Raw genomic sequence first — 22,819 nt, forward strand, 5'->3', positions numbered from 1 at the left:
AAAGAGAACATTATGGTATTTATGATTATAGTACGAGCACTCTGGGAAATGTATGGAAAGTATCATCATTTTCAATCACAGGTGAAGCGTGGAAAGTATACTAGTTTCTTTTCTTTTTTTTTTTCAAGTTGCTTTACGCCACGACACAGAGAGGTCTTATGGTGACGATGGGATAGGAAAGGGCTAGAAGTGGGAAGGAAGCGGCTGCGGCCTTAATTAAAGTACAGCCCCAGCATTTGCCTGGTGTGAAAATGGGAAACCACGGAAAATCATCTTCAGGGCTGCCAACAATGAGGTTTGAACCCACTATCTTCCGAATACTGCATACTGGCCACACTTAAGCGACTGCAGCTATCGAGCTCAGTAGTTTCTTAAATGATGGGCTGTGTGGATGATATAATACAAAATTTTGAAGAGATGATAAAAACAAGAAAAATTTAGATTAAGAAAGGAGAAAAAAGGAATAGATTCACCACGGTAGAAGAGGTAATTAGAAGGAGAAATTATCATGGAAGCAGGGCTGGTAGTGAGTATATACATGGGTATACGCCGTATGCCTTCTGGTTAACTCCACTCATTACAGTATGCCTTCTGATTTATTGCATATAACTTCTACTTTGGTTTCTTTTTAATTTTGGCATTCTATCAGTGAGTTTTGACTCTTCAGCTGCGCTTGTAATCTTAAACATCGAAGGTTCAACTTGACCAATAACATTACCAGCCATCACTTATTTAAGCTCACCAATGTTCATTGCTTACGTCTCCAGCCTTGTGTTCATACATTCAAATGCCTCACCACCAGCTGACCGATTTAAGCCTGAGAAACATATAAAGATGTGGCTGCAAACCCACCGTACTGTAACATACACCAATTCAAGAGTTTGTTCCAGTGAAAAGTGTTATTGCAAATGAAAAGGGGCTTCTGGGATTGTTTTTTAAAAAGTAGCTGGAAGTAGGTCCAGTAGAAAAATACTGTATAAGCAAATTAAGATTTTTCAAACTAGTCCGTTCAAATATGGATTTCCTTGTTGTCATCATAAAATGTCTTCTATATGCCTGATTCATGCCAAACAGAGGGATGTTTGTTGCAACCAGCTGTAACCCACTAATTTTAAATGTCAGGGTCTTAGAGTATACCCTGTGAGAAATTTGGGACTACAGCACTGCATAGCAGTAAATCAGAAGTATAGTAAATAGAACTAGTATTCTTCTTTGTGAAAAATGGAAATTGAATGTATTGACACACACACACTCTCTCTCTCTCTCTCTCTCTTTTTAGGTTTTAAGATGATTTGAATGTTGATTTTCAGATGGATTTACACAGTTTCTTGCCCCCCACCCCCTGCCCTCTCTCTCTCTCTCTCTGAGTTTTTAAGATAATTTGAATACTGATTTTCAGATGGATTTGGACGGTTTCTTGCCCTGCGAAAGCAGAATCCAGCAGTTAAAGTTATGGCTGCAATTGGAGGCTGGAATGAGGGTTCTCAAAAGTATTCTCAAGTAAGTTGAAACTGCAAAAAAAAAAAAACTGTAAATTTAAGAATGCGTTACATAAAAACATCTATAAAGTATGTTTGAAGAACCACTGAGGAGACTTCAAGCATGAAATGAAGGAAATATAAGATTATAACATATCACAAAGTTCATCAAATATTATTTTTTAATGTTCTGAATTCATTGTTTCATTGTTCATTTGCCTTTGTATGCTAATTTTTCAATTTATGAAGTATGATTAGTTGTTCCAAGAAAATGAATAATTTAAATTCCTAGGGCACAAGTAAGTTAATTATTAATAATTTGCCACAAAACTTTATAATAAATCACCTCATTTGTGATCTCCTTAAATGGTTGTTTGTTTTTTGTGATATTTAGGTAATGAACGATGACAGCAAGCGAGCTGTCTTCGTTCAGAGCGTAGTGGATTTTGTGACAGAGTATGGCTTTGATGGATTTGATCTGGACTGGGAATATCCAGCTCAGCGAGGTGGAGCAGCTTCAGATAAGGTACTGATCTCATTCTCTCCCAGTTAACAATGAAGTTGTTATTATTTTGTCACAACGCCTCATATGAAATTATGTGGAGTCATATATACAAGAATTTTATTATTGCTTCTGTGATGTACAGTTTAAGCACTTAAGTATTTTAGAGAAGTAATTGTTTTCAGCTTCTCTTAAAGTTGTAATTTGTAAGTAAGCAATAACACTGGCAGGTATGCACCAACTTTTATTTCAAAAGTATGCTTCTCATTGAATATCTGATAGATAACAACATAACTTGAATTGTTTCCTAGCAGCATAAAATATTATTTTTCTGCTTTGCTTTCAGCCAATATAACATAGTGTAATATTTTAAGCATACAGCTTCCTTTATTTTAAGAACAGAGTATGAAGAGGGATGCCTCTTCATTCTGAAATCTTTTTCGTTCTGTGGTGCCAGTTGTCTCCCTATTGAGATAAAATTATGAAAGATACCTAACATGCTTTGATTGACCATATGAATTTAGGATCATGTGTAGCAAATATTCAATCTCTCTCTCATGTTCTGACCCTCCCTAAAGGTATGGTGACATCATGATACAAAAGCATATTGACAGTTCTGCTGCAGTCTTCCCTGTCCTGAGCATGGTAGATCACATCTTGCAAGTTCTCTCTTGTCAGGCTCTTGAGTTATTCTGCCCATTATAATGGAACACATACTCTGGGCCATTGGCCATCAACGTTTTCCTTGACAATCAGTATTTTCATTGCCTCTGGTCTCCTGGCATTGTATCTGAAGTATTTCATGAAGTGTTTGGCTCCTAGGACTAACAGTCCCATGTCAACACCAGTTTGTCTCAGGATTGACTCACTGGTGCAGTGTGCCATCCATGGTATTTGTAATAACCTTCTATAGCACTACAGTTCCAAGGCATTGATCCTGCAGCAGTCTGCTATTTTTTCAGTCCAAGTTTCTGATGCATATATAGCAATGAAGAAAGTAAAAGAAAAGATGCATGAAAAGAAGAAGGAATATAGAAGCTGGGTTTCATAAAAGACTCCAGACAACAGGGAAATATATGTCATAGCCAAAACATGAGGCTAAGAAAGCTGTCGCTGAATCTAGATGCAGTCACTATAATGACATGTATAAAACACTGGACTCAAAGGAAGGAGAGAAAACTATCTTCCGGCTAACCAAAGCTAGAACAAAGTAAGCACAGGATAATGAGCACTATGTGTGCATAAAAGGCAAAGATGGTTGGCGATTGCAGGACCGACAGGACATCCTCAAATGTTGACAATGACACTTTGAAGAGATTTCCAACATTAAGTTCCCACATTCTCCTATTCCACAAAGTAATCCAACAACAGGTCCTATCTTACACATCATGTCAGAGGAAGTCACCAGCATCATCAGGAGTATGAAGAACCAAAAAGCGCCAGGACCAGATGACCTTCAGGCAGACTTCTGGATGTTGCAGGAATTTAAAAAATTTGCAATCAACTGGCTGACTAACTTTTTCATTGCCACAGTTGACACTGACTCTGTTCCATTGGTGGCTTGTGCTGAATTATGTTGGTGGTTCTGCTCAGCGACGCCCAGTCCATTGCAGTAAGTGTAATAGACAAATCTAAATTTGTATTACATATGAGAAGTGCCGAAGTCTCTGTGGCTCAGGCGCCAGTGCGCCGGCCTTTCACCGCTGGATACCGTGATTCAAATCCTAGTCACTCCATGTGAGATTTGTGCTGGACAAAGCAGAGGCAGGATAGGGTTTTCTCCAGGCACTCCGGTTTTCTCTGTCATCTTTCATTCCAGCAACACTCTCCAATACCATTTCATTTCATTAATCATTCATTAATCATTGCTCCAGAGGAGTGCAACAGGCTTCAGCAGCCGGCACATTTCCTATCCTCGCCACTAGATGGGGGCTTCAGTCATTCCATTCCTGACCTGGTGGAATGACTGGAAATAGGCTGTGAAATTTTCATTTCATGGGAACTGCCACCTTTGCTCGTTGGCATCTGTCCTCCAACCTTGCAGAAACATCTTGTTCCATGTCCTATGAGCTTTGAAGTCCCCTGAAAATGTACAAAAAAAATACAGGTTAACATACATCTCAATTTGTAAGAAGCCAATTTTTTTAGGGACTTCGACGATATAAACAACTGACTTGTACAAAAAGCAACAGTTAAAATGTTACAAAGGAAGCCTTTCTTCCGCTTATTGAAAAAAAAAAAAAAAAAAAATAGATGTGGTATTGACACGCTCATATTTACAGAGGTTCCGAGACCTGCATACATCATTGGGAGCTGGCTTTCTTAATGGAGGGGGAACATCATCTGATTGTATTAACGTTTCTGTTTTCATTTTTATGTCTACCTAACTTCAAAGAATTCACTACCATTATGGAAAAACATAGCCATGATTAACTGTAGAATGTTGAATGTAGAACTGTAGAATGGCTTGTTTTATCTTGCCAACTGTATTACGAAGAGTGGAAGACCACCTGTTAAAACCTTTGTCGAAAGGAGGTCAGTTTAAACTCTTGAAATAATTCTCGGCCACAGTGTTGTCTAATAGCAAGATGCCAACCCAGAGCAGTAACATTTCAATACAAATCATCAAACCAGGTCTTTTCTTTCACATCCAGTAAGACAAGGCTGTTCCAAAGAGAGTGATAGTCCAAGGGAGGAGAGGGTGTGATTTACAGCCACGCTTGGGGAGGAAAAGCTAAATAAAAACTCCATAACAGACTAAAACCACAACCAGTGTTATATTTCTACTTTTAATCACGTTTAAAAATCAGCGATGGCAATAATTTGTCTAGTTAGCCCCATAAATTCTCCAAGGCTTTTAGGCCTAAAAATTCACTCATTTGCTTCATATGAGAGAGAATGTTTTTAGTCATTGGATAGAATTATGCCTAAAGTCCTGGCCATTTACACAAAAGATAGAGAAATATACATACTCACAATCTTAAAGTACATTGTTTGAAGACTTAACAGTAAATTGATTTTGTGTTACTTATTTTCCATTCGGAATTGCTAGGCGGGCAATTATTCCATTGTGGAGATTTATCTCCCATATGCAGTTATCAGACTGTGCCTCATATATAGGCTTCTGATAAGCTCACCTGCATACACCCAGTGTCAGTGGGTAGGGTCTGACACATCCCACTCTGACGGGTCTAGTGTCAGACCTAAGACGAAACGCTGGTTAATACAGCAAACGCCTGAAAAGCCTTACATCTGATATGTTTTTGTGTTACTTAATCGCAAATGAGCACCATCCTCTTTCATTGTGCATTTCTCCTGTTTTTAAGTTTTTTGGACTTTTTTTCTACTGAACAAAAACATTACAATTATACTGTAGTCTCTGAGAATGTTTACATGTAAGAATTTTAAACCGTATCAATATCCACACAGTTTTAAAAGTTCTCTATTTACATTGATGAGTACACGGAGGAACCTTTTTTCCAAAGAGCTGACAAGGAGATTTCAACATGCTCCACTCACTGCAGTGATTCTCTTGCAGACGGTGGCACTGGTGCTACCTCTAGTGCAGGGATGGCGAACCTTTTCCAACTAGTGTGCCATTTTAAGTCTGGTTCATTATTCTCACCTGTTGACTGTGCCACTTGTTTTCCATTAAGGGATGTCTACAACCTACAACCCAACTCCCCCCCTCCCCCGAGACATCCTTTCCAAATTCCCGATTATGTTTAATAATATGCTATTTATTTATTTATTTATTTATTTATTTATTTATTTATTTATTTATTTATTTATTTATTATACATATATCTTGTAAATACATTTGATTGCATGGCTGTACCTCAATTATGGACACAACGGTTTCCTTCCCACTCGTAAGCCTATCCCATCGTCGCCACAAGTCCTATCTGTGTCGGTGCGACGTAAAACAAATTGTAAAAAAAATATTAGATATAAAAATCAAAAGTACTAATATTCAGAATGGACTTCACTTCCTCCATTAGCTTCATTATCTTCCCATGTTGTAGTTTGTACGCTCAACAATTAAACTAATTTCTCCCTCATCACATTTCCATAAGGAAATCTTAAAAAAAAACAGCTATCCTTGTTTGTAAGGTCCCATTCATGCTTTCATCAAAATATACTGCACACATGTGGGAGTTATCCAAATTAGCTTTCAACTGCTCCGAATATTCTTCACTCATTTTTATTATTCTATCCTTGACAGCAGTTCATCTGGCTGGCATTCCTTTAATTCTGTTAATTATTAGTTGTTTGTTAGGGAAGTTTTCAAATAATGTGTCGGACGTCAATAAGAAACTTTCTTTCAACAACTCACCGTCAGAAATCGGTTTCCCATGCATGCTGTACTGTGCAGCCTCACCGATATTATTCCTAGGGTGGAAATATGATACACAAGAACTAGTTTGTTTTGTGTAATGTTCGATATTTTGTGAAACGAACTCTCTTCTTTCTTCATTTGAAATGGAACAAATATCTGAATGACCAGTCTTGAAATTGCGCTTTACATTAAATGTGGGGGATAGAATTGTTTCCGAACACAAGCAACATATCTTTTTATCAGTCCGAATTCCCTTGGCCAGAGTTCTTGAAAAATACGGTCATCACCACCTTTGTTAAGTTTCTGTTCTTTTCGGCACCGAAAACATGTTTGCAATGCCCGTATACAAAACCACCAGAGAACGACACTATCTTACTTGACTTTCGGAGCAGTGTTGCCATATTGCACGTCCGAATGGAACTAGTATTTAGATTTTCGATATTTATTTCTTACACGTGAAACACTATAAGATATGCATTGTCTGTAGTACGAGACGTATATATAAAATATTATGTTCATGTGGCGTGCCACCGAAATCGTGTTCGCGTGTCACCTAGTTCGCCATCCCTGCTCTAGTGTATCATTTACTAACTCTGTGGTCTCAGCAACACGGGAAGGCCAGCTGTGTTGCAAGGCGTGCAGTTCATACAGAACCTTTTTCATGCAGAACCACCTATCGGAAAAAGCTGTAGTTACATGCTCACATGCTTTCAACCTAATGTTCTGGTGTTCACAGATCCAAACAAGGTTGCCAGATCTAGTGATGGGATATTAGATTCATTTTAATGAACCGATTCATTTGATTCCGTTCACATTACTGAATTGATACAGCGAGCTGATTCATGGCTCATTAGAGTCATCAATTCTATTGCATCTGTGTAGTGTGTACTGATAAGACAGCAGCAACAACATTCAATGCTTGCTGCTACCATCTGGTTTTCATTCTATGAACTACTTCCCTATGCGTCATCTAACTTCCAGATTCAGTACTATACTTGCTTATTATATTACAGCACAAAACTTACGTAGTTAATAATAATAATAATAATAATAATAATAATAATAATAATAATAATAATAATAATAATAATAATAATAATAATAATAATAATAATAATAATAATAATAATAATTACTGACATAACTCAAATTTTATACACTACCTAATGGTTTTCCACAGTTCTCTGAATGTCACAGCTCTTATATATAATTAGATGTAAAATTATCTGTGTCCACAATAAGTATCCCACATATTAAATATCAATCAAATAAGTTGCTTTACGTCACACCAACACAGATAGGTCTTATGGCGACAAAGAGATAGGAAATGGCTAGAAGTGGGAAGGAAGCAGCCGTGATCTTAATTAAGGTACAGCACCAGCACGTGCCTGGTGTGAAAATAGGAAATCACGGAAAACCATCTTAACGGCTGCTGACGGTAGGATTTGAACCCGCCATACCCCAAATGCAAGCTCATAGCTACGCGACCCTAAATGCATGGCCAACTAGCTTGTTCATCTTTCAAAATGTCTTTTTCTATCAGCTGAGGATTTTTTTAAAATGTCATATTTTGTTTAGGCTACACAAGATGTACAGTAGCCCAATGGTTTTCAGATTAAACATTTTTTTATTTAAGCTATTGCATTAGTCTGCTCACTTACTCACTGCCCGCATACACCGGTGATCTCGTGATTCAATTATTGAAGTATTGTGCAATGATGCGACATATGAACTGAGAGAATACCGAGCGGTTCTTCTGAATATAAAACAGACAATTTTGAGTGGTTTTGAGCATGACTCATAGTCATAGGGTAGGCTAGATAATAATGTTACTGGCTTTAAGTCCCATTAACAATGTTTATGGTTTTTGGGGACACCAAGGTGCCAGAATTTAGTCCCTCAGAAGCTCATTTACATGCCAGTAAATCTACCGTCAAAAGGTTGAGCACCTTCAAATACCATCACACTGAGCCAAGATCGAACCTGCCAAGTTGGGTTCAGAAGGTCAACGCCTCAACCCTCTGAGCCACTCAGCCAGACGGGGAGGCTAGAGAGTTGAGTTTAATTAATTGTCGAACGACAACTAGTTAGAAAAATACCGATTGATTAAACTAATATGGTAAATAGAATAACATAATAGCCTACCTACTTACAAGCTAGGTACTTTGGAATTATATTTTGACTACCTTTTTAACACTGTAAATAAATCCGTCTACTATTTAAAAGTCCCTGTGAGAAGAGGACAGTGAATGAAAGTGGGTATTATTTTCAAATGAGCTGAGCTTGAAAGTCCATTATAGCATAGGATTCTTTCAGTGTACCATGGCTTTGTATGTATTGCTTCAGAGGAAGTTTGGCTCCCCGCCAGTGTCCAGTGTACCGATAATGAACCATGTGTGTGTTGTGACTCACTAATCCTTGCCTGCGTACAATTCTTTCAGTGTGCAATGGCTCACTGTATGTCTCACTGCAGTGGAAGCTCGGCTCCCCGCCAGTGTCCAGTGTGCCGATAAGGAGCCGCATGTGTGTGTGTGTGTCGTGTCTCACTGATCCGTGACTGTGTACAATTGTTTCAATGTGCTATGGCTCACTGTATGTCTCGCTGCAGCGGAAGCTCGGTTCCCCACCAATGTCCAGTGTCCCGCTAGTGAGCCGTGAGTAAGCCACTCGGCACTGTCCACTGCGAGTCAGCTGAATAGTGTGACGTGAGCTTGCCGTTCCTATGAATTGATTCATTCGGACACTTGAATAAATCAATACACTGCATTACCACTATCTGAATGGGCATCGATCTTTCGCTCAATAACAACACACAATACGGAGGATGGGATTGCTAATCGCTGTATATTATCTTTCATTCTGGTGGTTCTGCAGCTCTGCAGATCATATTATGAAGCTGCGTCTGCTCTGTTCCCAGTGATTGGGCTACAGGCATCACTGTGCCTATCTTCAAGTCAAAAGGTGATCTAGGAGAATGTGAAAATTGCCATCCAATTCACCTGCTGTTGCACACAATGAAGATTTTTGAGAGAATCCTTGATCGGCAACTGCATGACATCATCAGCATTAGAATCAACCAGTGCGGCTTCGTCAAGGGTGCTGGAACAACAGATGCAATATTCGCTGCCAGAATACCCAATAAAAAGCACCAAGAGAAACAACAGCCAATACACACTACCTTCCTTGATCTTGAAAAGGTGTTCGACTATGTTTAACATAATGTGATGTTGTATGCAGTTTGTGACTACAATATACCAGAAATGCTTATCAATTGGATAAATATGCTATACACAAACATTACAAGTCATGTATGTTGCGCTGTCAGCATCTTGGAGAGCTTCCCAGTGAAAGTCAGTGTACACCAAAGCTGTGCATTGTCCCCATTGCTCTTTGTCCTTGTAATGGACACAATCACATGTGACGTGCAAAGAAGTGTACCCTCGACTCTCTTATATGCAGATTATATTGCATTTTCTGATGCCACTAGAAGAGGATTGCAGCATCAAGTTGAAGACTGGGACAGCCGTCTCTCATAATACGGTCTTAGACTGAACAAAGAGAAGACCAAATACCTGGAAACAATCCCAAGCAATGGCTCCATCCAAGTTGACTGAGAGACCTTAACGAAGACTGTAAGCTTCTGGTATCTAGGATCTCATTCCTGTAGACTGATGGTGGGATATGTGATGAAGTACGATAAAGGCAGGATGGATAAAATGGAGGGAAGTCACAGGCATACTCTGAAGTTCAAAATATACTGCATGGTAGTACGTCCTGTTGCTTTATACAGTGTTGAACGGCGACCAGCTGACAAAGCTATGGACCGCCAACTATACAACATGGAAATGCGCATGTTCCATTGGTTGATGGTCATCACACTCCTGCATCATGTCAAAAAGACACCATTTGCCAGCAAATTGGCATCTTACCCATCAATGAAAACTGTCTCCAATGGTATGGTTATGTCCTGCCTGCTGCATCTGGAACAGTTGCCAGTTTCACCACTTCTTTGAAATTAATGGACAATGTCCATGTGGACATCCAAAACAGTGCTGGCATGACACAGTAAACGCTGATGTGAAAACTCTTAGCTTAAGACCATATGATGCCCAAGGTCGTGCAAAATAGCGAGCCAAGATTAAAACAGCGTAAGAAGAAGAAGAAGAAGAAGAAAATATTATGATGGGGAAGATGAGAGATTGCACAAATCTTAGTTTCATCTTGATGGTGATGGAGGTGTTCTTCCAAATACAAGTGCATATTTCAGGCTCATTAGTGACAGTGGATCCCAGGTATTCAAATCAATCAGTCAGTCGGTCGGTCGGTCGGTCGGTCGGTCGGTCCTAATCTGCATTTAAGGCTGTCACCAGGTGGCAGTTTCTCTATCATCTATTTACCTAGTCTTTTCTTAATTATATCAAAGAAGTTGGAAATTTATCAAACATATCTTTTGAAAAATTATTCCTCTTCTTATAAATGACACAATTTGTCTCCTTGAATTGCAAATCTTCATATTATGATCTTTCCTATTGTTAGAAACTCCACTCAAGATTATTTGTCTACTAATCAGTGGCAAAGCTAGGGGGGAATCTAAGAGTCTCAGATTTCCCAGACGAAATACGAATAATAAATGATTGTTATAAGGCACAAAAATTATGTCTAATAAACTTAATAGACTTCACGGCTCTCTGCTTGCCGCGCTACTCACAGAGCACTGAGCCTAGCCAGACTCTTACTTTCCTGCTAGCAGGTGGGGCTTGTGCTGGTTGCTATGACAACGTATGACGTCATTCAGTGGTAAGTGCTCGCTTTGAAACCTAGCTGGGAGTCAAGTCCCCAAGTCTCGAGTTACGAGTTAATGTTTACGTTGTGATCTGTTGATCTGCGAAGTTTACAACTTATTATTAGTGGTCTGTGTTTTGTGAAAAGAGTTTCCAGTGTCTTTTTAATCCATGTATAAGGAATGAAGGTAATGATCTTATTACATACTTGCTTTGAACTCCATTTTCTTTGTCTTTCAAAGAAAAATGTGCCCTGAAAGACAAGCGACCACAGCCATTATTGAGAATTGTGCAAAAGGATGGAAACCAAATAAGAACTTTCCAGTCTCAATGGTATAAGGATTATACATGGCTTACAGCAAGTGTGACAGATTGTAAGTTTTATTGTTACATTTGAATATTATTTGGAGGTGATCGTGAATGGAATGAGGGTGGCATTAGTACCCTAAAAAAACTTCATAGAAGAGCACGTAAACACCAGATTTCAAAAAGACATATTCAGAACAGTGAGCGTTTTCTTCTTCTTGGCAGGAGTAGAATAGAGCATGCCTTATCAGAAGTGGCTCGTCTTGCAGCTCTAAACCATAATGAGTTAGTAAATCATAATAGACGGTTTCTTGGCAGGTTAGTTCAAGTGGTGTGTTTTCTCGGAAAACAGGAACTTCCATTCCATGGGCATGACGAGAGTAGTGACTCTGTAAATAAAGGTAACTACCCCGAGACCCTGGAATTGCTAGCACAAGAAGAACAATTCATGAGAGAGCATCTGGGAGCAACTTCAGGATTTAAAGGAACTTCGAGTGACATTCAGAATGAACTTATTGACTGTAACTCAAGTGATGAATGAAGAGATTCAGAAAGAACTTTCTATTTGTGAATTTGTATCAGTTCAGGCAGATGAAACATTAGATATATCTTGTCAGAATCAGATGAACATTATATTTCAGTACTGTGTTGGCTATAACGTTCACGAGTTGTTTGTCGGGTTCTACGACGTCTCAAAAGATAAAAGTGCCACTGGATTGTCAGCCATAATATTGGATGTTGTAAGAAAATGGGGCGTAGAAAATAAATTAATATGTCAGACTTATGACGGGGCTTCCATAATGGCGGGTTCTACAGGGGGTGTTCAACTATCGTAAAGCAAGTTTGCCCACATTCAATGTTTATACATTGCTATGCACATAAGCTTAATTTGGTACTCTTGTATGGAGCAAAAGCTATAATGAAAGTGCATCTCTTTACTTATGATTTGACTGCCTTCCATACATATTTCACCAAGTCATCAAAGAGAACTCGAGTCCTAAGTCCCCCGGCATGTACGACATGTTGGAACTTCCACTCCAGAGCAACACTAACAATAGCATACCATTTCAAGGACTTGAAAGAAGCTCTTGATAAAGATGAAGAATGGTATGGCAAATCTGTTAATGGTGCTATGGGACTGGTTAAGAGATTAGATGACCCTAATTTTCTCTTCCTGTTGTGCATCTTTAACAAGATATTCTGCTACACGGATCATTTATTCAAGGTGCTGCAAGCAAAATGCACATCTAATGTAAATATCTGCAACCATGAGATAAAGCAAACCACAAGTAACTTAAAAAATCTGAGAAATGAAGAAACAGTGAATGAATGCATAGACACCAGCAAAGCTCTCAATACCGCAATGACAACAGAACCATCTGTAGTGTCAACCCTCACAGCATTAGCATATGAAATAATTGATACCACCATGGTACAGATGGAAATACGGTTCTGTGACTTTGAAAACTTCCATTTTGCTGAATTATTAGATGAGAATCAATTTAAAGCTGATGCAATAAAAACTTTTCAGTCTGTCAAACACACAACAATTACAATATAAATTATAACACTATAAACATACCTATCAAGAATGACACTTAGTCATACTACAGTAGCTGCCCAAGGTAAGACATTTGAAGAGGTGGAGGGAAAGTTGACTTCTGCACTAGATACTCTTGGCTCTTACTATGAAGGCAATCATGTTTATAGTGTTATAATTTATATTGTAATTGCTGTGTGTTTGACAGACTGAAAAGTTTTTATTGCATTTAACTAAGTCGACACTGCAAAATATGGCTTCATTCCTAACAATTTAAGGCTTACAACACAAGTTTTCCCTCAATGAAAATGAAACAACTCCTGAAGATGTACCCTTTTTTCGAAAGTGAACAACTGACAAATGAACTTGTGAATGTGTGCTCTGATGAAGCTAAACATTTACCTCCACAAATACTGCTAAAATATATGTTGGATAATGGCCTGGACAAGGTTTACAAACAAACAACATAACAACGGAACATACCAGGCTTTTCATATGCGCCGATGATACTACAGTAGCTGCCCAAGGAAAGACATTTTAAGAGGTGGAGGGAAAGTTGACTTCTGCACTAGATACTCTTGGCTCTTACTATGAAGGCAATTATCTAAAGCCAAATCCCAAGACTCAGGTGTGCACATTTCACTTAAGAAATAGAGAAGCTCGGCGGGAACTGGACATTACATGGCAAGGCATTGTCCAACACCTGTGTATCTAGGTGTTACTCTTGACCGAACACTGTCCTTCAAGAAACATTGCCACAATACCAGGTTGAAAGTCAGTTCACGGAACAATATTTTGAGAAAACTCACAGGTACCACCTGGGGAGCAAGCCCTCGCGTCCTGAGAACCTCTGCTCTTGCTTTGTGTGTGTCCACTGTAGAGTACGCTTCACCTGTGTGGAGTGCATCCACTCACACCAAGCAGATTGACATTGCAATCAACGAGACCATATGAATCTTGTCGGGATGTCTGAAGTCATCTCCAGTTGACAAACTCTACCCGATTGTTGGAATAGCTCCCCCAACTATCAGAAGGGCTGTTGCTGCTGATGCAGAGAGGACAAAGCAGACTAATGATTTTCGCCATCCACTGCATGATCACCAGGCTGTAATCTGTCGACTGAAGTCGAGAAAGAGCTTCATCACCAGGACTCAACCACTGATAGGAACATTGCAGTCTAACCACATCACTAGGTGGAAGAGCAGGCTGCCATCTGATACCCCTGCAAAGGAAGAACTAGCTCCAGGGAATGACCTATCCTACCCTATTTGGAGATCACTTAATCGTCTTAGGATGGGCGGCCCTCTTTGCAAGACCAACATGTAAAAATGGGGCATACTTCCAGCTGAGGAGACGCATCCTGCGAGTGTGGTGTAACACAAGATCCGAACCATCTGCGCATCTGTCCTCTACTAGAACAACCCTGCACTACACAGGACCTGATCGAGGCGAACAACAAGGCCATCGGAGTTGCTACATTTTGGAAATGCTGACCGGACACGGAATGATGATGATGAGTGGCAACATGTTCTAGTGAAAGAAGTATGAGTGTGCTAAAATGCATAAAAACCTTCCTGAGGAATTCAGTGACAAACAGTAGACTATGTAATTTAAGTACACTTGCGATAGAAAAATCTCTATTGCACAAACTGTCAAATAACGAGAGCTTCAGGGACCGCGTCATTGATACATTTGCAGAGAGAAAGGAGCGCCGCATACACTTGCTTTATAAAAGAATTTAAGGTAAGCTTGAACAATATTCTTAGACTCGCCACTGCTACTAATATCATTCCACGCCATCTCTGCAATTATAGCTTGGAACATAGTGCTTAGTCAAGCAGCTTGCCTCGTTACTTCCAACTCTTCCCAGCCCAAGGTCTATAACATTTTCATAACACTAATCTCATGTTGGAAATCACTGAGAACAAATCGTGCTGCTTACCTTTGGATTTTTTCCAGTTTACATATCTTACCATTTCAGCAGGGCCATGATAATACGGCACTCGATAGTCCAGCAGACTAGATAGTCCGGCACGCATCAGAAATTGATTTTTTCCTATAATTTGAGGGACTTAGCACTTGACATGATTGGCAGTACAGTCGGACACGTTTGAGAAATATCGGAACCATTCAGAGTTCCGTCAGTAACTACTGCCTACCTCACTACGAATATGCTCTTGCCGGGATCAGCCAGTCGCTGTCTTGGCTTCGTGCTAGTATCACAATGATGCTTTGTTGATATAGACCTATACTTACAGTACTCACATTTGCATCCGTGCAATGCGGTTTTCTTTTACAGTTATTTAATAAATTCATCATACTGTATCAAAGTTTAGTAATGTGCATGACTGTCAAATAGACTACAGCACAGTGAAAAATTTGTACGTACAGTGAATATGTTTTTGAAACCAAACATCTCATGGCCTGAAGCTTTGCAAACCTTAAACACCATCGTGAAATTCACAGAGAGGAACCAACAATACAATATTGCTGAAGTTATGAATCTCCACACTATACAAATAATTTTTGTCAAAAAAAAAGGAGCTCAATCCAAGAAACAGTTAAATATCCCAGCAATGTTTCAGAGGGCTCAGAAGAAAATTCAAGCTGTCCTACCAGTGGCTGATACCAGTCTTACATGTTTGACATCATCAGACACCTATAGACAGTGATTCAGACTGAACTGTACCAAATTCTTGGTACTGTGTTAAACAATTTTTATTTGACATAACTTTTGGGCTTTTGCTGTGTCAAGGTAACAAGGTGGAATTATTGACATTTTGCAGAGAACTTTGACTTCCTCGTGAACAGACAAGATTTTCTTCTGAAGATGTGGAGCAAAGTACTCTGCAAAACGTAAAGAATTTCACCTTGTTTCCTTGATGCTGCAACAGCCCAAAAGCTAATTATCATGTCTATAATTGTGGGCTTTTAAAGCTCAATCTAAATTTTTATTTGATTAAAATTAAATTGTTCTTGGCTTTCAAAGCCATGGTGCTTCTTTATTTCATAATAGATCTACAAAAATATTAATGACTTATTGAACTTTGCTAAAACTTTTAGCCTTAAACTGATTATTTGTGCAGTACAGTATTTAATATTTAATTCAGTTTTGTTTTCTTAATTCTTTTATTATAATATGTTCTGTTGTGTTTAATAAATAACAATTACAGTAAAACCTCATTAATTCGAAGTCATTGGGGGAACAAAAATTTAACTTCAAATGACGTGATTTTGAATTAACTGCCAACTCGTAATTCAGAAATGCCAACCCTAGCTGCGTCACAAAATATTCTAAGACCCAGTACTGCATGCAGTTAACCTTGATTCACAGTTTAAACCCTTCAAATGCCATTGAAAAGACTAATTCCAAAATGTATCCAACAAAGTGCATTTACAGTATTCAAACAATACAGTTGGATAACTCACTGGCAAACATAACCTCACGCAATGAAATTTTAAAAATGATTCAAAGACGAGGAGAAATCTATACTTGCTCCCTGTGCAAGTGCTTTATTCATTGGATTACTGTACTATATGCATTTTAGATGCCTTGTACTTGCATAGAAAGTACTGATGCCCTTAAAACATTGTGGCTTATCGAACTTTCCTATGACGAGGGGAGAAAAATCTCTCACTTCCGTCTGCATTACAACACATTACAGTGACTATCCTCATACAAGTTCCCGCCATGGCACTTCTCTTGTAATTCAGCAATGCCAACCCTTGCTGTATCACGAAGTATTCTAAGACCCATTAATGCATGCAATCACCTTGATTCTCAGTTTAAACTTTTCAAATGACATGGAAAACACTATTTCTGAAATGTTTCCAAGAAGGTGTATATACATTATTCAAATAATGCACTTCGGTAAAACATTGGCAAACATAACCTCACGCAACTGATCTAAAAAGACACGATTCAAAGACGAGGACAAATTAAGCTGGCTCCCCTGTGCAAATGCTTGATCCTCTGGATTACTGCACTGTTTGCATTTTTAGATACCTTTACTTGCATGCCCTTAAAACATTGTAGCTTATCAAACTTTCCTATGACGATGGAAGGAAGTCTCGCTTCTGTGTGCATTGCATACAGTACAGGGACCCTACCCTTGTATGATTTCCCAGCTGGCTCTTCTTTCCTTTAAAACCGTAAGTCCGTTTGGGCTCGGCATTAAAAAGAAAATGCAGTTTCATCGGCATTGACAATATTTTTCAGTGCATACAAATTGATTACGGTATATGAGCCACATTTTTTCGCCAACTGGTGGCATCACCAGTGTTTGTGGATTCTGCTTCTCCACACACTGCCTGCTACGTGATATTGTGGCGTTCCTTAAAATGCTGAATACAAAAGAATTACGATTTCACTCGAACTTAGCAAATATGAAGCACACTGTAGACACACTGTATTAAGTGAAAGTGCAAAAAGCTACCCCTGCACGTTCCAGAAGACGCATTCTTTCATGATGAAGAGATATTTTGAATTTAAATTACTCTGTAAAAGACTATTTTTAAAAATGTAAAAGCAGTTTTGAATTAAAAGTCTGAATTTTGGTAATGGAACCGACATTGTTCTTCGAATTAAAATTTACCCATATTTCTAATTAAACAATTTAAATAACATACAGAACCATAGGCCTACCTCATGTTTCCAGGAATGAGAGCTTCTTTGCATTAGGCGAGATTTTGAATTAACCAATTTCGAATTGTCTAGGCTCTACTGTATTAATTTTTTTACATAAAAACTGTAATCTTTGTTTATATCCCCTTGTTTGTTTTTAAAAAGACCTTGAAAATACATTGTTGGCAGATCCCCAAGCATGCCGGATTATCGTGGTCCTACTGTATTGTATGTTGTTTCATTGCCAGAATTCTAGTCACTTATATGTAGCAGTTGTGAACATAAAAAGTTCATCTCTTGATGATGCTCTAGTAAGGGGAGATAATGCACTGAACAGTGTGGCTTGAAAGAGAGCCAGTCTCTGCATTCAGGAGGCAAGTTGGCTGGCCCCACCATCGGCTGCCCTGAGAATAATTTCCTGTAGTTTTCCATTCTCACTTGAAGCAAATGCTCGGACAGTACCTTTTATAGGCCACAGCTGATCCCTTCTTACCCTTCACCGCACCTCAAATCACGTCACACATCTCCTGGCCAGAGAAGGGGCTTCAATTATAAGGTGTACTTTCCCCAGGCGAAAACCCATGTATGGGTTACCTGTCCTTATCCTCGCAGGCAGAAACCAATATATGGGCTTGCACAGTACTTCAAAATTTTACCAGCTCTCTTAGTTCAAATAGTAACATGAATAGTCAACAGATGACATAAGCTGCACTTACAAACATTTTAAAGCCGAATTGTGGCGTTACAATTATATTATGCACATTTCTTTGTGAGTTATCAACTGAGTGCGTTAATCGCGCGTGATTGCAGAATGCTGTGGTTCATATTTTCTGGTTTCTAACCGCGTTTTTGGCAAAATAGTTAAAAGGAATCTAATCACAAGTGATGAGATAGTTAATGAAAGTGTCAGAATTGTCATTTAGCAACAGTGAAGGTCAATCTCCCGAGATTTCTTGTGGCAGCGGTAGTGAATGTGAGCACGGCACAAGTGATTGTACAGACAATAGTGCACATGCCTGGACTGACGTGAGTAATTTTGATCTGGCCCATCACCTAGGATTGCAATATATAATATTTAGCTGGGGGACTATATTACCATCATATTTTGTTCAAGAGACTGATCCACTAGAGTATTTTTATCTTTTCTTTGATGATGAGATTTTGAGATAATTACAAATGAAACTTGCCTATTCCGGGAAACACAAATAAGAAAAAAGTAACATGCCGGACTAAAAGGGCAAGAATTGCATCATGGATTCCCCCAAGTGTTTCAGACCTGGAAGCATTTATTGGTTTGGTGATTAGGATTATTCTTATTTTTCTTCTACTTCTTCTTATTCTACTTCTGTGCTGTCTCTTTCTTGTGGTATTCATTCAGTGAACAATTATTATGACAGTAATAACAGCATTCTGAACTGTACATAGTTTATTTTTGGAATTATTATTATTATTATTATTATTATTATTATTATTATTATTATTATTATTATTATTATTATTATTATTATTCTTTTATCGATTTTGGCCAGCTGTGGACCATGTAAATAACTCCTCATTATTTAAACTTTCTTTGGCGCCAGTACTCCTTCATCCTCCTGCTTGCTGCTTCTTTTCTTTCAGCCGTCCATTGTTGTTTCTTCTTGGTCGCTGTTTCTGGCTCTAGGAAACCCTTAAATGAGTGTAGCTTTTTTCTGAAGGTGGTTCTATTGCGGATGTCTTGATGTGTGATGTTCATTTCTTGCAAATCCTTCTTCGTGTTAACAAACCATTTTTCATAAGAGCTGCCTTTCCTATTGGGCTTATTGTAGTGGTTAAAGATTTTCTTGGCAAGTCTGTCATCAGGCATTCTTGAAATATGTCCAAACAATTTAACTCTTCGCTTTCGAATGACATCTGAAATCCTACTGCATGTTTTATATATTTCTTTGTTACTGCGTAATCGATATGTGTCAGCACATTTCTTTGGACCGAGGATTTATTATTTTATTATTATTATTATTATTATTATTATTGTTGTTGTTGTTGTTGTTGTTGTTGTTCATCTGACTTGTATTTTGTCAGTGAATTGTGATTATAGTAATAGAATTACAATAACAATTTTACAAATTTCATTATACTGGTAAAATTATTCAGTGACACATGTGACGTTTTTGTGGTAACAAATTCTCGTAAAATAATAAATATTCATTCCTGGAGCACATAAGTGCTGAAATTCAGTAAAACCCGAAATATATGTTGTTCTTATACATGAATGAATACTTTAGGATACTATTAGCAGTTTGTTTGTTTGTTTGTGTTTGTCCAACCCTTGTCCCGTTGTTCCACGGGGTCGATTATGAGGTGAGATGAATCTGTTGTGGTGGGTTTTCATGACCGGATGCCCTTCCTGACGTCAACCTCATCAGAGGAGTTAATGAGATTAAATGAATGACGTGATATATGATAGTGGGAAAGGAGAGGGTGAAATTTGGTGCCGGCACATAGCCTACTCCTCTCGAATAGCAGCAACGGGTCTGCTCACGGCTTAACGCCCATGTCCGACGGACGAATCACCATCAACAGCGTTATATGCCCTCACTCCATATGAGCACTGCAGAGAGGTTTGGAATTTAATCCAGGCTTTTGGCACGCAATCTAGTGAATAGAAATTGCATACCAACACCTCCCCTACCCTGCCGACCAACATTCTGATGATGAACATTTATTCGACCAACAGGGCTCAAACCGGCTAACCTTGGTGTCAGACCATTTAGACTTCAACGCCTTAAGGATTATGGCCACCAAGGGGGCTCTTAGGATACTATTAGCAGTATTTATATCAAATTACTTTTTTCCGAAATTACCCTTCGCCCACAGCTGCAAAACATTGCCGCTCGCGAAAGGTTAAAAGAGGAAGGGCAGAGTGTGGGGTAGGGTGTGTCATCAGGAACACCATAGCATGCACCATAGTTTCTGTTAGGCACATGAATGAGTGGATGATTTGGATAGACTTAGCGGTAAGAGGAATTAGGATGAAAATTGTTACAGTGTATTTACTGTGTGAGGGAACAAATGAGAATGAAGTAGACAAGTTTTATGAAACAATGAATGAAATTAATAATCAGGGTGAACAACAAGGACAGGATAGTGCTAAAGGGCGATTCTAATGAGAGAATTGAAAATAGGGTATGAGTGGTATATACAGGATCTTTTAGTAGCATGTGACTTATTCAACATCTAGCTGGTTGTATAATGTTTGTTGTTTATCACTTATCCCAGTCTATTTAAATATGCATAAATGTGGCTGGTGCAGTATTTTGACACAAGTAACTGATGCATAAACTATCACATCTTCATATAATGACTCAAAAGGTTTTTTTTCTTTTCTTCTCATTTCCACTCTTGTTTGGTACTCCTAATCTCTATGTATATCATTCTTTACAGGGAGCATATGTCAAGCTGCTACAGGAACTACGTCCCAAGTTTGATGAACGAGGCCTGCTGCTGAGTGCTGCTGTGGGAGCAGGACGATATCTTGTGCAAGAATCTTATGATTTGCCATCATTATCAAAGTAAGAGTTAACTATACTTGAAGAAATTCTTACATTATTTTACACTTTGATTTATTGGAGGTGCCTGGTCAAGGTCATGCTGATCATGTGCACTTCAGTACCTGCAGACCATATGACTGGGCAGCAGCTACCTTGGTTGGGCAAGGTTCTTAATGGACTGGAGCATCACAGGTTGGTTGGTTAATGTTCTTTAATACTCCAGCAGGACTCAGGACTCTAGAATTAGATACTACAAATAAAAAGAGGTCTATAATCTGAAAATTAAACGAACTGATACAATTTTTTTTAAATAATTGCCTAGATATGAACAAAAATGCTACATTCTTCACATAATATATAATACAATATTGGCAAGAATATGTAAAATGAAACACAGGGGTAACCATATCAGAACCACAATTTGCCTACATTTTTCGTTGTCTACAAGTAAAGGAATCCGGGCCCTAGTTATTGAGGGTATTTAGGGGTTGTAGTAAGGATGTAAAGGAGAGGGCATGTAAGTCACTGGTAAGACCCCCATTAGAGTATGGTTCCATTGTATGTGAGGCCCTCACATACCCTCAAGAACTGGAAACGATCCAAAGAAAAGTACCAGTAGCATAATTTGTTCTGGGTGATTTCTGGTGAAAAGAGTACTGTTACGAAAATGTTGCAAACTTTGAGCTTGGAACACTTGGGGGTAAGGAGACAAACAGTTTGACTAAGTGGAATATTACAAGTTATTATTCTCATAATTGTTCCACATTGAAAGTGACTTTATATCAAAAATACATAGGGTATTACAGGAATATTTATTGGACCACCTATTCAATACATTCCACAATTTATGTGGTTAAATTTTTATATAGTTCTACAAAGTTCTAAGGTACATGTTTTGCCCTTTGTTTAATGTGCATCATCAGCCTAACTCAATCTTAAAACAATTAGTTGTGGAGTCTATCTATTCTTACAATGTGATAAGACTATTACTGTTGTAACACTGTGATGTCTTAAAACTAGCAATACATCACATCTAAAAATATATACAAAAACTGAATTTGTTTAAAAGTATTGATAAATAATAATCTAAAATTATCACTTAGTCAGTCGTAAAAGAATATATGTCTGAAACTAAAATAGATCTTCATCATTTTATAGACTATTAAATTTGTGTGGCCTTCAGTTCTCTAACTTCAAAATATCTGAGCGAACATTTGACCTGCAAACAAACTAACACTCTTGTAAAGTGAGAGACATGTCTGTTGTATTTAAACATCATTATAAAACAGGAGTGGCTGTGATTCTTATTAATCACATAAGCTACAAAGCCCTGTTCACGTTTCGTTACAGATACAATCTCTCACGTGATCGAATAACTCTGCAAGGGACATTGTATTCTCAAGTTCGTCTTTATGGTCCAGCTGATCACCATTAAAATTTAGCAGCAGTTCCAAATAATATCCAACTGTATAACTTTCACTTATGTCAACTAAAGCTCCATTTAGTTTACGACTTGTTGACAACATTAGCGGTAATACCTAACAGCCAGCATGTTGAGTGGGTGGTGTAATGCTACAACATAGTAGACACTGAGTAGCCTCTTGAGATCAAAACACTTCCCACTTGACACAGATTACAAGCAAGGATTAACACCCATGCAAATACTGGTCTGAACTTACTGTTCAAAATAAGTATTTGTATCTCTCCTTTTTCCTTATC

General features: G+C 38.4%; 1 protein-coding gene across 1 annotated transcript in view; it reads left to right on the forward strand.

The window, feature by feature from the left end:
• Nucleotides 1-22,819, forward strand: part of LOC136871929 (chitinase-3-like protein 1) — a 90,812-nt gene that overhangs the window by 43,353 nt on the left and 24,640 nt on the right. Inside the window, exons 4-6 of the mRNA XM_067145662.2 lie at nt 1,400-1,500; nt 1,873-2,004; nt 20,994-21,121. Coding sequence (XP_067001763.2) covers nt 1,400-1,500; nt 1,873-2,004; nt 20,994-21,121 — 361 coding nt within the window. The remainder of the gene's footprint in view (nt 1-1,399; nt 1,501-1,872; nt 2,005-20,993; nt 21,122-22,819) is intronic.

Source organism: Anabrus simplex, chromosome 4, assembly GCF_040414725.1.
Source record: "Anabrus simplex isolate iqAnaSimp1 chromosome 4, ASM4041472v1, whole genome shotgun sequence".
NCBI lineage: Eukaryota > Metazoa > Arthropoda > Insecta > Orthoptera > Tettigoniidae > Anabrus > Anabrus simplex.